We start from the raw sequence: 17153 nt of genomic DNA, 5'->3' as shown, positions 1-17153 counted from the left end.
CATTTCGAATATTACCATCTCATTTTTTATTATATTTTAAAATGTATTTTTTTTCTCATTTTTCGTATCTGCAATTATTTTTTTGTGAAGTTAAACTCAGCTTCTTAATTGTTATCATTTTAACATAATGTTAAAATTATAAACCAATTCACAATATTGTATTTTAACATTTAAAAACAATTTTTTAATCGATACTTTATATTAACATTTCTTTTTCTCATAAATAAAATTAAGTTATATAATCTATTTTGCCAACATGCATATTTCATTTTTTTTGTCATTTCAAAATAAAAGAACATTATTTTCCCAAATAATAATATATAAAAGAACCATTTTACTCTTTTAAAGTTTTAAATAATTTTATCAAATATGATGGCCTGATCTAGATTACAGTGGAAATGCAACAGCTTTGCTTTTAGTTTATTCAGATTGAAACTGTTGGTGTAAAAGTCATTGTTCCATTCTATTTGGACAAATATTTATAAAATGTTTTACACAAAAATTTTATAAAATATTTTAAGAGTTATTTTAAGAACCAATATGTATTTGTACTACTATTCTATAAATATGTTTTAGTAGGTCTTTTGTGAAACGAGTCAACTCTATTCATATTTACAATAATAAGTATCTGTATAAAAATCAAAACTTTTTTTAATTGATGACTCAAGTAAGATATCTGTTTTTACAAAAGTTTTTGTGAAAATTGTTTTTACAATTAAAAAATTAATATGTTTTTATTTTCATAAAATTTTAAAAACATCTCTCAACTATTTTTAAAAAACTATACTTGGATATACTCAACGTTTTCAAAGTACTCCGAATGAAGAAATTTGGTTTGAAGTTTTTTGAAAAATCATATTCGGCTCAAATTAATTTGGATTCGAGTTAATATAAATGTTCATGAACAAATTGCGATTGACAAAATTGTTTTTAGATTCAACTTGTTCGAGTTTGACTCAATTTTGATAATCGTGCACATGAATCAAATAATATTTGACGTATTTGAAAAACTCTCGAACTGAATTCGATCACAACAAATAATAGATTATATGAATAGGGTCACGAAATGAATCCATTATACAAAATTATGTATATACTTGGAAACTCCTAATCTTGTTGTACAAGCAAAGTTATGTTAAATTCCGACAAAATTATGGTAATAAGTGACAATATTCATTGAACCTTTCATCCCAAGTTAGAATCATATTATAAATTTCAAATGATTATAGATTATGATCATCAATTATTACAAATTGTTATGCCTAAAAATTGTACCAACTCGAATTATTAGCGTGATATGGCATATATATGTTTACTTGGGAAATTTTTTTCTAGAAAATCAGTTAAATTGTCTTTGTTAATTAAAAAAATGGTGTTTACTTGAATTTTTATTTAATCAGAAGCTAGATGCCAGATATTGAAAATTCAGTTTTAAGCTTTTATTTCAGTTTCATTAATTTTTTAATGATCTATTCAAATATTGAACTGCTTTTGTTTTTAAAAATAATTATTTTAGTTGCACATAATTTTTTTTTATAACAAGAGTGTGAAAAAACAACTAGTTCATATACGGAATGCGTTCGAACTCGAAGAATAAGACAGTGAATCGTCATCTACGTCACAGACAGAACTTTAGAGACGTTGGAGTTACCCATCGAAAACCCTCTGACACTTGAGTCAGTGCTACACAAAGTCAGAGAAAATAAGGAAACATTTTTAGAGCTAACCGCGTAGGAACAGCGCCACGGCTGCCGTCGGGTCAGTGCCAATTTAAGATAATTATCACGTTAAGCGCTTTACTTAATCACGTAACTATCATTTAATTATCATAATTTATTATTCTCGAAATGTCCTTTTATTAGAAGCTTGATCGGAATCTAGTTTGGCTCAACATAATTAGATAACAATTATAAATTAATTACAATCTTATAACATTAAATTTTTGAAAATGTGAAATTATTAAAACAATTTAAAAATTTTAAGTTTGTTATATTATACGTCGATTATTTACCTAAACTTTGTAGTTTAATGAAAGTTTATTCCAATTATGTATGATTATTAAATATGGAAGGTAAATATTTATAGTAATCAAATAGAGAAATTAACTCGATAGACAATAATTTTTTTACGCCGAAAACTGCTAAAATTAATTTTTACATCTGTTTAGACAGTACTTTAAAACCATTTTTATTGTTTTATAAGTGAAAAAAAATTAAAAATATGTGTTTTGATAAAAAAATTTGTATAGATTTTTTGAAAAATATTTTTTTAAAATTATTCTCCAAGTATAATTTTTTAAAGAATAATTGAGGTATGTTTTTTTATTTTTAAAAAATAGAGACAACGATGAAAATAGAAACATATTACTTTTAGAGTGGGTATCATGTGAGACCGTCTCACGGATCTTAATCTTTGAGGCAGGTCAACTCTACCCATATTCACAATAAAAAGTAATATTTTTCATAGATGACTCAAATAAAAGATCCATCTTATAAATACGACTCGTGAGACCGTCTCACACAAGTTTTTGCTTTATTTTTAAAATATTTATCCAAACACTTTTTATAAAATTTTGTGATTTTTTTTTTTTATAAAAACGTTTTATAAGTACTTATGTAAACAATTTTTTTTCCGGGATATACATGTAGTGTTTTTTAAAAAACGACTTTGTATTTTTTCTTAATAAAATTTTGCAATTTGTGAAAAAAAAGAGTACATAATCACTCTCTTGTAAGCATTTACAAATACTACTGGATGATAATAATCAATTTAATAATTTATTATTCGAGACGGCACATTTAATTCCAAATATTTATAACTTTTATTGTCTTTTTTGGCTACCTTCCCATCGGGATATATAAGAACGATCTATATAAACAAATATATATTTAATTATTGGGACATCTTTTTAATTAAATCTTCAATGATGATCCCATGTAATAAATAGATAATCAGAAAAGTACGAAATATGGATCCCATAATAACCAATCTCTTTTATTGAGAAAAATGGAAAAGTTCTGATATTTGATTTCAGAGTTTTACATACTTTCGAAAACACATGTTTTCAAAATTATTATAGACTTGGTTTGTTCCAAAGATATACAAATATACATAAAGTTCGAGCTGAGTTAGGGGTCGAGTCCTTGGGTGCTTAGGGTCCAGTAAGGTCCACAGGGGGCTTGGCTCAAGGTTGGCTCATGATGGTTCGAGCATGGCTCGACAAAAATAGGAGATGGCTTGAGGGGCATTCCAGGCGTGAACTTAGGGTTTCTTCTTGGAAAAATAAATCGAAACACGGCTCGCGGGGTTCGAGTCGTGGTTCACAAGAGCTAAAATAATATAAAAAGTCTAAGTTTTGAATTTAGGAATTTTATATGAAAGTTTGAAATTTTTCTGGATTAAAACACCTTAAAAACGATTAATTAAGGAGTAATTAAAATGTCTAGTATATTTAAATAATAAGAAAAATGAAACATTCACTTACATAGTTATATTTTAACTCAAGGCAAATGAGTTAGCGAAATGAGTCAGTCATTCACGCAATCTCACGAGTTTATATATACGAAACAGATCGATCTAGTCTATAATTATCATGAATAATAATATTTTTGACATAAAAATTAATATTTTCTCATGAGCTAAGTCAGATTGGAGATCTGTATAAAGAAATTAATCCGTTAAGCTATCTCACATGAGTTTTTATGTTGTAAAATTGCAAGAAAAGCCATGTTTTCCTTCTCTAAGTTGTTTTGACCTTATGCTACACCTAATGTTCTTTCAATCACGTTATTAGAATTGGATTATGTGGATCCAGCCCCCATTTAATTTTTAGCATCTAATGACCTATATCTTACCACGATGTTAATGGGGATAATTTCACGTCGTGCAACAGAGACTATATATATATATATAACTCATATTAAGCGACGAATGGACATAAGAGATTGTACCTGGCCATGAGTCGGATTGTTAGAGTCATATATCGGTCTAAGGAGGACACATGTCTTACTGCTGGTTTTGTTTCACATATCTTAAGGTATCAATATTATTATTTCCTTGCCGCCCACACTGTTCTCTACTTTACAACTGACCAACCAACTAAATTATATAGTGTATCGTTCACAGTTTGACATACAAAAACTTCTCATAATGTTACTAATCCAAGTATTATCTCCGTCATATCCGTTTAATCGAATAAATTTCAAAGCTCCTCATGTTATCAGTTATTAATTTTAATAATAATATTGTTGGAATGTATCTCACAAAGAGTTGGACCATTCAACCCATTAGTCGGGACAAGAAGCTTATCAGTTGGGTCACAATAACTGATAGGTAGTTTTCCAAAAACCTACTGCTGGAAGAACTCCTTCATGACAGCATGTCCAGATAAGCACAACAGCTGGAAGGATTGATATCTGAGAGAAAATCCAGATAAGCACAACATGGATTCTTGGGAAGAATCCATGTTTTGTGAGGTTATAAAAGAAGGCAAAACTCTGTAATTCGGCGGACTTTCTTTTGGTAAAACACTAAAACTTGTCCAGAAAATTGGGGTGACATCAATAAAACAAACTTGGTTATTCTCTGTGCAGGGAAGGATCTAGAATTTCGACTCTTTGGGGATCGCTTATAAGATACAGAGAAAATATTAATAGAAGAAAGACAATAATTCCATCGATTATATTCAACTAAACATAAACAGTAACACTTTAAAAAAAAAATTCTAACTAAAAATAAATCGATGTTCCTTCCATAATAACATCTATACAAATATTTTAAGCAAATTCTCTTTCAATAAATATAATCAATACATCCGAGAGAAAATCATCATCCATTTTGTTCTGAAGCCTAATTTTGATGATATTCTTAGTTGAGTTCTGTAGTAGTAAGGTAGAAACTGGAAGAGTCAGCCGCATTTGATAGTAGAAAAGACTTTGGCAAAAATTTGTGTGAGACGGTCTCACGAGTTGTATTTGTGAGACGGATTTCTTATTTGGATCATCCATGAAAAAATATTACTTTTTATGTTAAGAGTATTACTTTTTATTGTGAATATCCGTAAGGTTGACTCACACGAGACCCACTCAAAGACTTTTCATTGATGATAAATTTAAAAGTGATAAAGTATTAAAAAAAAAGTAAAAGTAAATCAATTATTAAAAAAAACAACATAAGAATCTAACTTGGATTTACACAAACAAAAACTCTTGTCTTGCCATGAAGATACATGTTCTTTAATTTATTAGGGTCGATATATAGATAATTTTTCAAAAATTAATATCGACTAAATATTTTTTAAAAATTTGGGTGGGCCATGGCCCTCGTGGGCCTAATGTAAATCCGCCCCAGTCTCCGTGGATGTAGTTTTTCGACCGAACCACGTAAATTCGTATGTGTCTTGTCACAAATAGATTTGTTCGTAGTATTTGATTCATAGTCACCGATCAAGTTTCGAGTTCGATATTCGGTTCGACATTCTTGTGTTCTTCTTTAAGCAACAATCGAAGCAAATATCCAGAATTGTAAACAAGAAACGAAAACCATTCATAACAGATTGGTAGAAATCAATAATTTCTTATTCTATTTTTTTTTTTTTTTTTGGGAACGTAAATCTTCCTATTAGTGGACATATATTTTTTCTGCGAATCACCGAAACTTGGAAGATGACCCCGTGAACGTACAATTTGCACATTGTCAGACTGAAATCAACGATGACCAATCTCGTAAAGCTTCCATTTTTCTCGATTTTCATCACGATCTCGAAACATCGAAGAAATCAAATCAATTAATTAACTAATTTGTGAATTATATAGTGTGGGGGTCTTATATGAGACCGTCTGATCTTAATTTATGAGACGTGTCATTCATGTCGATAATCAGAATAAAAAGTAATACTCTTAGTATAAAAAATAATATATTTTCATGGATTACTCAAATAAGATATCCGTCTCACAAATACAACCCGTAAGACTGTCTCACACAAGTTTTTGTCATAAAAAAAATATTCTTTTTTTAGATAAAAACCAATCATTAGAAGGGAAAAAACAAACTGCTATAATTTTATATTAGCTAAATTAATACCTTATCGTTTGGTTTTGTATTGTTTTATTTTTAATTGATCAAAAAATGTGGATACGAAACGAAGTCTCAAAATTGATTTTTTAAAATAAATTGTTTCGGCTACCACGTGGTAGTTGATGTGTCGTAGCTGATTACAGGTCACACTTGCTTTAATTTTAAAAATATTAGTTGAAAAATAAATGAGACGATAAATTAAAGAGAAAATATATAATAATTTTTTTAACTTCAATTATCGTAAAATTTGGGTCATACAAAAATATTAAATCTCGTTCTTCGTCTCAACCCAACCTAACCCGACCCAATCCAATCCAACGCAGTGAAATGAAAGGAGGATGGCTAAGAATCCAAAAGTCACCGAATGGTCAGTCACCGCCAATCACGGGTTACCCAAATGGTTGATAGACCAAATTTAACCAATAACTAAAGGAAAAGGAAAACGAAATTCCAATATTCCTTAACAATTATTTTATAAAACAATCACATATTTACATACTAAATAAATAAATTTCTATTTAAAAAATAAACGCACGGAATTCATTTAATTAGATATTAGAGTAATTAAATACTTATGATGATTATATCCCAATCCCAAATATCGGTAGTTGAGATCCTACCTATATAAGCACTGTCATCACTTTATTTCAACGAGTAAGATTTTGCCACACATACAATTTCAAAAAAAGTGGGTCCTATATAAACATGGGCAAATCTTGGTCATCCATCCTATCATGGGAGCAATGCCCACATAGGTAGGATGAAATAAACCCCAAATATCTATCTAATTTTCAAATAGTAATTTTCATTCATTTCTCTTAGTTTATGTATTGATATTTAAATATTTTAATATGTTATAATTATAATTTTAACACTTGATAAGAGAAATCCGATGACAAAAACAAAAAGTACCAAGAAGTTGAATTCAAATAACTCAATTTTTAAGTATCCTCTAACTTATTTGTTATTGACATAAAGAGTAATTTTTTAAATAAATGGACAAAGTCATCCTCTCTCTTAGATTTAGTTAAGGAGTAGGTCTCATGTGAGACCGTCTCACGGATCTCAATCTGTGAGACGGGTCAACCCTACCCATATTCACTATAAAAAGTAGTACTCTTAGCATAAAAAGCAATACTATTTTATGGATTACCCAAATAAAGATCCGTCTCACAAAATTTAACCCATGAGACCGTCTCACACAAGTTTTTGCCTTAGTTAAGAAAGACATTATCGTTATCTTATTGTCGGCAAAAACTTGTGTGAGACGGTCTCACGAATCTCTTATTTGGGTCATCCATGAAAATGTATTACTTTTTATTGTGAATATCGGTAAAGTAGACTCGTCTTACAGATAAAGATTCGTGAGATCGTCTCGCGTGAGACCGTCTCGTAGGAGACCTACTCAAACAATACAGCTCGAATCAATTTGTAAGAAATTTGTCTCCGCATATGATTATTTTTTATAATAATTTGAGTTAATTATTTTTTCAGATAAAGTATGCTTAAATTTTATGGAAAAGAGTAATTCAATATAGGCAAAAACTTGTGTGAGGCGGATTCATTATTTGGGTTATCCATGAAAAAATATTATTTTTATGATAAGAGTATTACTTTTTATTGTGAATATGAGTAGGGTTGATATGTCTCACAGATTAAAATCCGTTAGACGGTCTCACATGAGACACACTCATCAATATATTGCGAAGAGAGATTTAATTATTTTTTTCCCGAAATACATCCCCACGTTGTGCATATGGGTTAGGCATTGGATATTATTCAATACCAAATATCCTCTTTAGCTTGACTAGAGGTTGGTCTAGGAACTAAAATTTGTGCACCTATCTTATAAATTTAATATAGACTTTTGTATTTTTGGGAAAAAAATATAGAGTGTGTATCTTGTGAGACGGTCTCATGAATTTTTATCTGTGAGACGGGTCAACTCTACCGATGTTCACAATAAAAAATAATATTCTTAGCATAAAAAGTAATAATTTTTCATTGATGACCCATATAAGAAATCTGTCTCACAAAATACGATCTGTGAGACCGTCTCACACACAAATTTTTGCCAAAAATATGTGCATAAAATAAAGATACTTTATTTTTAATTTTTTTTAAAAAAAGAAAACATGTCTCCTTTCCATGTTTTGAAAAACTTGAATCAGATGAAACAAACAGGGAATTAATATAACAATCGCGCAGCTTAAGATAAGAACACAACATTTCAAAAATGAGATATTATATTAAGTTCGAGACTCGATTATAACAACCGAAAACTAACATCTCATTTTCACCCGGTTTAGAGAGTGAGAATAAAAGAAACAAACGTAAGCGTTCCGTAGTCTCTCCGAAAGAGAAAACTTAATCCACCGCTTTACTGATGAGTAAAGAAGATAATGAATGCTCAACGTACACAAATCCCATTTCCCTTTCGCAATCATTTTTAATCATCGAAAACTTATTGCTCAAAACAAATAAACTACTGAAATGTACAAAAGAAACATATGAATAAAGGGGTAGATGAGATCCTACTTATGTGAGCACTACTTCACTTTATTTCAACGGATAAGATTTTGCTACACATACAATTTTAAAAAAATGTGGGTTCTATATATGCATGAGCAACTCTTAGCCATCCATCCTGCCATTGGAGCAATGCCCACATGGATAGGATGAAATAAACCGAATAGACTAGAGATTTTTCACTGCACCGACTGCGAGTCCTTTTCTACAAAACTTGAATGTATATTTAAATACAAGCAAGATTCTTTGGTGTAAAACAAAGTGACAATTAATGGGCCCAGAAGATTGATTATACGGCATTCATCCCTCACGGGTAGCTAAAATACAACCCGCATTATCTTGCATTAATCCTTATAAATCCCACCTTTTCAAGATTTCTACGCACTTGTTTTTGCTTCTAAATTCTGAGAATACAACCACCCCTTCTCTATTCTTTTGCAGCGGGGTCATACCAACTCGATGGCCCCTGCAAGACACGTTTTTTCTCTCTGTTTCTACTTATTTTGCATCATTCTGTCAAATTCAAGGCTAATTTCGGGCCAGAATAAAGCCGTCTTCGCCTGCGATGTTTCGAGCAATCCGGGGCTGAAGAATTTCAGCTTCTGTGATTCGTCATTGGATGTAAAAACCCGAGTGAGTGATCTGGTGAGCAGGCTGACATTGCAGGAGAAAATCGGGTGGCTAGTGAATGGTGCAAAGGGTGTCAGCAGGCTCGGAATCCCGAATTACCAGTGGTGGTCCGAGGCTTTACATGGAGTTTCCTACGTCGGACCGGGAACCAAGTTTTCGGGCCTGGTTCCTGGTGCCACCAGCTTCCCTCAGGTCATCCTCACTGCTGCAACATTCAATGAATCCCTCTTTGAAATCATTGGAAAGGTAAATGTCTGTAATGCTTCATTGGTTTTCATCACTTCTCTTCTAGTAATGAGATTACCAGAGAATATTTGTTTTCGGAGTAAGTGTCTTGTGAGACGGTCTCACGAATCTTTATCTGTGAGACAGGTCAACACTATCGATATTCACAATCAAAAGTAATATTATTAGCATCATGAATGACCCAAATAAGATATCTGTATCACAAAAATATGACTTGTGATACAGTCTCACATAAATTTTCCCTTGTTTTCGAGGTGGATTTCACCGAAAACTTTTGGGGGAAACCAGAGATGGAATTTAGTCCAGCATTAATATCGTTTTTGTCCACTGCAAAAAAGTTTCTAAATGCTCAATTTAATGTAAGTGGTTGGCTGAATTTATGCTTGAGTGATCAATGTGGACACTGGAAATCGAGTTGCTTTCGAGTGTATGTATATCCATTATCTTCTTTCTTCAAAGAATAAAATACTTTTATTGGAGTCCAGTTGTTCATCTTAATTGAATTTTCAAGAGGAAACCTAATTTTTTTTAGGATATTAATTATACATATTGCTTTTTGTTTAGATATGCACATAATTTTCTTGAGTTTTATAAGTATATGCTGTCACCGTCACATTATTTTATTTAGTTTAATCTTTTATTTTTTGCATTGGTTAAGCAAATTCAGACGGCAAGAGTTGTATTTCGTATTGTTGTTGATGAATTTGTACCATGATGTCGTGTCCTAGACGTTGTCATGCTGATTAATCATATTAAACTTTGCAGGATCTTGCCATGTTATATTCTCTCTTATACACATGAAACCTCAAACCTACCATTCTACACACATGTATATAATATCGAAATTACACATTCAATAAGTTAGTATTATTTCAATGGCGAAGATAAAATTAAGTACGGTAGATCGACAGCATATCAAAATTATACATATAGAGCCGCTTTACGAGTGTTATGAATTTTTTTTTGCTCGAATACATTAGGCTCAAGCCGGAGTCAATATATTTCACGTGATGGAACCATTTTAACCAAGTTGGAACCAATTTTTTTTTATAGCTTTGAGTTCTAGTCGAAAACGATTTGTTTGTATCGTTGGCTAGTTCCAAACCCTTTTAACTTATAGGGCATATGGCGATATTTTAATTTATAGAGAAATCTCACCGATAGGATATTTTTTAGGTCTGATTTAGACTTCTTAACGGCATATCGAGTTAATTAGTTTAGGGAAAATCTCATTTCACGTAATATCCAATGGTGTATTTAATAATAAACATTTATTTTATATGTGAGGTCATTGAAAAAAAGGTAAAAACTTGTGTGAAACGGTCTCATGGGTTGTATTTTGTGAGACGGACATCTTATTTGGGTCATCCTATGAAAAAATATTAATTTTTATGCTAAAAATATTAATTTTTTATTGTGAATATCGATAGGGTTACCCCACAAAAAACCTAAGTCTAATTTTGATGTATGAAATTATTATAGATTTCTGATTAAATATTGAATATTTGAGAATAATTTAATGCAAGTCCTTGATGCTTATAGGTGGTCTCAACTGAGGCAAGAGCGATGTACAACGTTGGATTAGCCGGATTGACGTTTTGGTCCCCAAACATCAACATTTTCCGGGACCCCAGATGGGGACGGGGCCAAGAAACCCCGGGAGAAGACCCTGTACTTTCGAGCAAATATGGAGCAGGATATGTTCGAGGTCTGCAGCAAAGAGATGATGGTGATAAAGAAAGACTCAAAGTTGCTGCTTGCTGTAAACACTACACAGCTTATGATCTTGATAATTGGAAAGGGTTCCAAAGATACAATTTTGATGCTGTGGTATTAATTTATATTAGATTTGAATCTTCGTTTTCTATTGGAAATTTTCTTGGGCTGTTAATCATTTGCGGTTCTTTGTTTCTAGGTGACCAAGCAAGATCTGGATGATACGTTCCAGCCCCCGTTCAAGAGCTGTGTTCTTGATGGAAATGTTGCAAGTGTGATGTGTTCCTATAATCAAGTTAATGGCAAGCCAACTTGTGGTGATCCTGATCTGTTAGCTGGCGTGATTCGAGGCCAATGGAACCTGAATGGGTACGTGGTAGTTGATTTTTTTAATTAAGTCGAGAACTTTTCCCTGTTTCTAACATTTTGGTTTCTGCAGGTACATTGTTACAGATTGTGATTCTTTGAATGAGATGTTTTATACTCAAAAGTACACCAAAACACCAGAAGAAACAGCTGCTTTGTCCGTGAACTCAGGTCTGTTTGTGTACAGAGTGAAAATGTGGTGATTTTTTATTAGTTTGGATACAAAAAACTGTGAACATCAATTTTCGTGCAGGCGTAGATCTTAACTGTGGAGATTTCTTGAGCAGTTTCGCACTAGGTGCGGTAACTAAGGGACTACTTAACGAGACAGTGATCGACAGAGCCATGTCTAACAATTTTGCGACAATGATGAGATTAGGATTCTTTGATGGTGATCCTAGTAAACAGATATATGGAAATCTTGGTCCAAAGGACGTCTGTACTGAAGCGAACCAAGAACTTGCACGTGAAGTTGCGCGACAAGGGATCGTTTTGCTCAAGAACACGGAGGGGTCGTTGCCCTTATCTGCCACTTCCATACAGAACTTGGCAGTCATTGGTCCTAACTCGAATGCAACTCACACCATGCTCGGAAATTACGAAGGTATACATTCACAAACTCGATTTTCTTGTTTTTTGCCATTTAAGCTAGCTTACTACTGTTTTCAGGCACTCCGTGCAAGTACACGAGTCCACTGAAGGGTCTTGCAGCCTTGGTTGCAACAGTGTATCAGCCTGGTTGTGCAGATGTGAAGTGTGCTACTGCTCAAGTAGACGCGGCCAAGAAAGTAGCATCAATGGCTGATGCTGTTGTTTTGGTGATGGGCTCGGATCAATCTATTGAGGCAGAAAGTCTCGATAGAGTCGACATTACTCTTCCAGGGCAGCAGAAACTTTTGATAAACTCGGTTGCAGAAGTATCGAAAGGACCTGTGATTCTAGTCTTAATGACCGGTGGAGGTGTGGATGTGCAGTTCGCGAAAGATAATCCTAATATTACGAGCATTCTTTGGGTAGGTTTCCCAGGAGAAGCCGGAGGAGCAGCAATCGCAGATGTAATCTTCGGATTATATAATCCAGGTACCTTTTCTTGAAGTTGTAAGATATATAAATACTCTGAATCTTTAGTCCAAATTCAAACAAAAACTGAAAAAAAGTTCCACTTCTGGTGCTGCAGGAGGTAAACTACCAATGACTTGGTACCCACAATCATATGTAGACCAAGTTAACATGACAAACATGAACATGAGACCGGACCCCGAGACCGGATACCCCGGTAGAACATATCGTTTCTACAAGGGCGACACGGTTTTCTCATTCGGGGATGGTCTAAGTTACTCTCAATTCTCTCACAGCTTAGTGAAAGCTCCACAGCTAATTTCCGTGCAATTGCAAGAAGATCACGAGTGTCATTCATCCACATGCAAGTCCATCAATGCGGTGGAAGACACTTGCAAGAATGTAGCTTTCGACATTCACGTGAGAGTAAAAAACACAGGAAAATTGAGTGGAAGCCACACCATTTTCTTGTTTTCGACCCCTCCAGAAGTTCACAATTCACCTCAGAAACACTTACTAGACTTTGAAAAGCTGCATTTGACACCACAGGGGGAAGAGTTGGTTCGATTCAGCGTCGATGTTTGCAAGCATTTGAGCCTGGTGGATGAAAATGGTAATCGTAAGGTGGCGCTGGGGCTGCATGTGCTTCACGTTGGAAACTTGACACACACATTGAATGTGAGGATTTGAAGAAACAATCCTCATGTTTGGTTAATTATTTGCATCTTTATAATTATCTCTTTTCCTACAAAAGAATGGAAAGGAGAGAAGCAACAAAAGAATGAATAGAAGAAGAAATTGTTATCATTATTAAATGAACACGATTTTTTCTGACGTGCATTTTTTTTGAACGCCAACTTGTGTAGTCAAAATTGTGAAAGGAAGACTAAGATTTTGTGTCTTCAATTTTCCTTTTTTTCTCCATTTGGTGCTAAATCAAATGCTATCCTCCTTGATCTCAACATGGTTTAGTTGTGACGTCGCCTATGCATAATGTAAAGAGTCTGGTTAATAAAAAGTGGATGTTATTACATTAAGTAGTCTTGTCTTCAAGCTGAAAGCCAGGAAAGTAACTCATTGCTTCTTGCTTTCGAGCCCCTGCCTCATTCCGCCCCCTTCTTAGAATTAGAACCCGTTGAAGAAAAATCCGTTGTGACAGAACGAGTTGAGAAATCAAAATGGCTCTTAGGTTACGTTATGATTGATGGGTTTGATTTGAGGCGAGGATTTGAACGATGCATTTCAAATGACACCATTTTAAACATATTTGAAATATACCTCATTTATTATTATAATTGTATAAGTTGATATGAAATTGAATTGAAATTCACTTGTCAAACATTTTCGATCAAAAATGCTATCAGAATGCTTATGTACTAGTAGTGGCTGATGCATGCATAATCGTATGTTTTTCGTTGGCAAAATAATAGTCAAAATGAAACTCTCTATGATCAATTTTAGTTAACTAGAAAAATGCACGTGCGTTGCACGTAAAAACCTAAACTACTGAAAATATATGTACGAAATTTTGATAATATTTATTTGAATTAAAACATGGCTAATAATATTTCTCAACTGAAACAAACCAAGCCATATAAAATAAAAAAATCATGACCATAGACGGTATATAAATCAGAGAAATTATCTTATCCACTCGACACACTTTCCAATATGCTTCTTAGTTGATTTTGACAACTTAACAACTCTTTGTCGTAGTTTGTTATAATATGCATATAACTATTTTGGTATGCTCAGCAAATATCTGATCGTCTTTAACATCTTTTATGTTATTTACAATCTTTATCCGGGATCTGACATGCTCATAATTTGCTTCTTTATCACGACATTTTTTCGGTTTTCTACATTGTTTCTATCTGATTGTGAGAAACCGAAATTCCAGCAGTAGCAGAAGCTAAAAATTCCAGCAGAAGCTGGTATTTTCCAGCAGATTAGAATCCAGCAGCAGACAACAGATAAAATCCAGCAGCAGCAGCACGAAATTCCAGCAGACAGTTACTAATTAAGACCATAACTTGTAACTGAAGCATTCAACACGAAATAAAGATTGTTAATGTCAGATTATGGCATTAATTGGAAGGCTAACAGTCAAATTTCGGCATATAAATAGCACCCTCAAGTCTCTGAAATGGGATACACAAGATTTGAGAGTATCACTTAAATTTCGAGTTAAGAGATAGTGCCTTTGTCAAGCAGCAAATTCCAGTAGCAAGAGCAGCTAAATTCCAGTAGACTTCAACCGAAACTTTATAGCAAATCAGGTAAGTGGGCTTATGTATAAATATCTTGAAAACCCATTTGATGATTTCTGTTTCAAAGCAAAGTATATTCTCGATTTCTGATATCTGATTTTGAAGCACTGAAACTTAGTGAACTAATGGTAGGAATATATATTCTGAACATTACTGAATTCTGATTACTGATTACTGGCCTCACCCCTTAGAGGAGAGAACATATAGGGGACTGATATCAGTTTAGCCATGAAATTCACGAACGTGCTCAGTGCTTACTTGTTAAACTTCTGATTACTGAATACTGATTACTGATTACTGATTTCTGAATACTGATTCCTGTTCTGAAAGTAAGAGTTTCTGTTTATTCTTGAAATACTGTTCTGTATTAAAATGATTTTCGAAAACTGGGAGTTATTCCCGCCCCTGTTTACTGAGTGACAATCATATCACTCACCCACCAAACCCATCTCAGATAAGAGTACTGAAGAAATGTTAGAAGAAGAAGAGCAGATCCAGTTCTGGGGCTGGTGAAGAAGACTGTTGTTCTCAGTTTATGTTTATTTTTATTCCGCTGCATCTGTTAAGATACTGTAATATTTGGTTTTACATTTCGCTGTAAATCATCAGTATTCGAGTTGTAACAGACAATTGATTTATTTCGTATTATGAATAAAAGACTGATTTCTGAAATTCAGTACTTCTGAGGCTTGTTGTTTTCGAATGTAAATTCGAGAGCAACGCCGGTGTCAACCAACCCCCGTCCCGGGGCGTGACACTGATAATCTTATTTTTTCGAATATTTTTTTGTTGTTAAGTGATTTTTCAATTTTTAAAAATCATCAACTATAACTCCTAAGAAAAAATGCTTTTACTCGTGATAAGTTTTCACTTGTGACTAATAGTATGTATAACATATATATTTTTCAACAACATAACCAATGAATAGTGTTGCACCTTCTTCAAATATTGTGATATTTGTGATATCATTTTTATATATTTAGTATCGATATTACAAAATATAGCTTAAAGGTTAACAAATTTTTAACAACTATTTCTCAATCACTGTGAGAAAAATACTTGAAATCTCTTCAAATGGCTATATCCTAGAATTGTGTTCTCATTTAATTTGACGCAATTCAAGAAAGTAATCTTGATCGTCATTTTTTGGAAGCTTTGAAATAATGATTGTGTGCATCATGTCATGAGGATGATATAGTTTCAATATCATTTGTTGCGTTTAGAAAATAATATTATATTATTCATTGAAACAAAACAAATTTTCTGATATCGAGTTTATATTTTGTTTTATAATATTTTATATCATTGTGGAACGATATACAAAATTAATTATTGTATTTTAAAAATATTGAGAAGAGATACGAATAATGTAATTAAGATATGCACATGAGATATCATTCAAATATATATCAAAGTATTTGTCTTATTCAATATCTCATCTAATAATATATACACTTAGATTTCATGAGCATTTTATGATAGTCAAAATTAATTTGATGAAATATTGTAGTTTTTTATTTGAATTTCAATATTTGGCTAAGTGAATTTATTTGAGGAGGAGTTTTCTATGCTACCATCATATATGTTATGAATTAGCTGGTTAGACACTTTGACTAAAAAAGAGACAAAAACAATCTCGTAGTCACCTCGAAATATATCGAGATAATATTGGAGGAAATAAAGTGAAACTGGGTTAATGTCTCAATAAAATGCACAGAATTGATCTATTATATTGTGTCAATAAAGTTTTAGAATTGTTCTCATACCATTATAAATAGAATGAGAATTATGCACAATTTGTTTTTCATGTATTTCTTTTTCTGAATGAATAATTTTTTCTTTTTGAAAAACTATTTTATTGAAAACTATTAACATTTTATATGACATACATATGTCGCACAACCATGAAGTAGCAACATAATCATTACATAACACTTAACGTACACATACAATTCTTAAATTTCTTCTTCATTGTGCTTCGTTGAAATTTAAATCTGAATCATTCTTGATCTTAACATTTTGCTTTAAATATGATTTAATATATATGTATATGTTTCATGTTACTTAGTTGGACCTAATTTCAAATATCTATAAAAAAATGTGCTTGAATTATATCATACAGAAATTAGGACATAATATGTAGGACCGAGCGCTTGCCGTTTTACCAAAAGCTATAGCTAGTAGTAATGGTGCAAATCAAATCTTTTAAACCTCACATCTGCTCAAACACCACGGTTCGACCGCTTTACCAAGCAGGGACAA

At 32.5% G+C, this 17153-nt stretch overlaps 1 protein-coding gene across 1 annotated transcript; it reads left to right on the top strand.

Moving 5' to 3' along the window:
- Positions 1-8955: 8955 nt before the first annotated feature.
- LOC140813559 (beta-xylosidase/alpha-L-arabinofuranosidase 2-like) lies at positions 8956-13615 on the top strand. Its single transcript, XM_073172115.1, has 7 exons — positions 8956-9480; positions 11023-11310; positions 11396-11565; positions 11636-11733; positions 11816-12166; positions 12232-12642; positions 12740-13615. The coding sequence occupies exons 1-7, from the start codon at positions 9064-9066 to the stop codon at positions 13309-13311; spliced, it is 2307 nt and encodes a 768-aa protein (XP_073028216.1). The 5' UTR covers positions 8956-9063; the 3' UTR covers positions 13312-13615.
- Positions 13616-17153: the final 3538 nt, after the last annotated feature.

Source organism: Primulina eburnea, chromosome 15 (genome assembly GCF_022965805.1).
Source record: "Primulina eburnea isolate SZY01 chromosome 15, ASM2296580v1, whole genome shotgun sequence".
NCBI lineage: Eukaryota > Viridiplantae > Streptophyta > Magnoliopsida > Lamiales > Gesneriaceae > Primulina > Primulina eburnea.
This window is presented reverse-complemented; position numbering and strand designations above follow the sequence as displayed.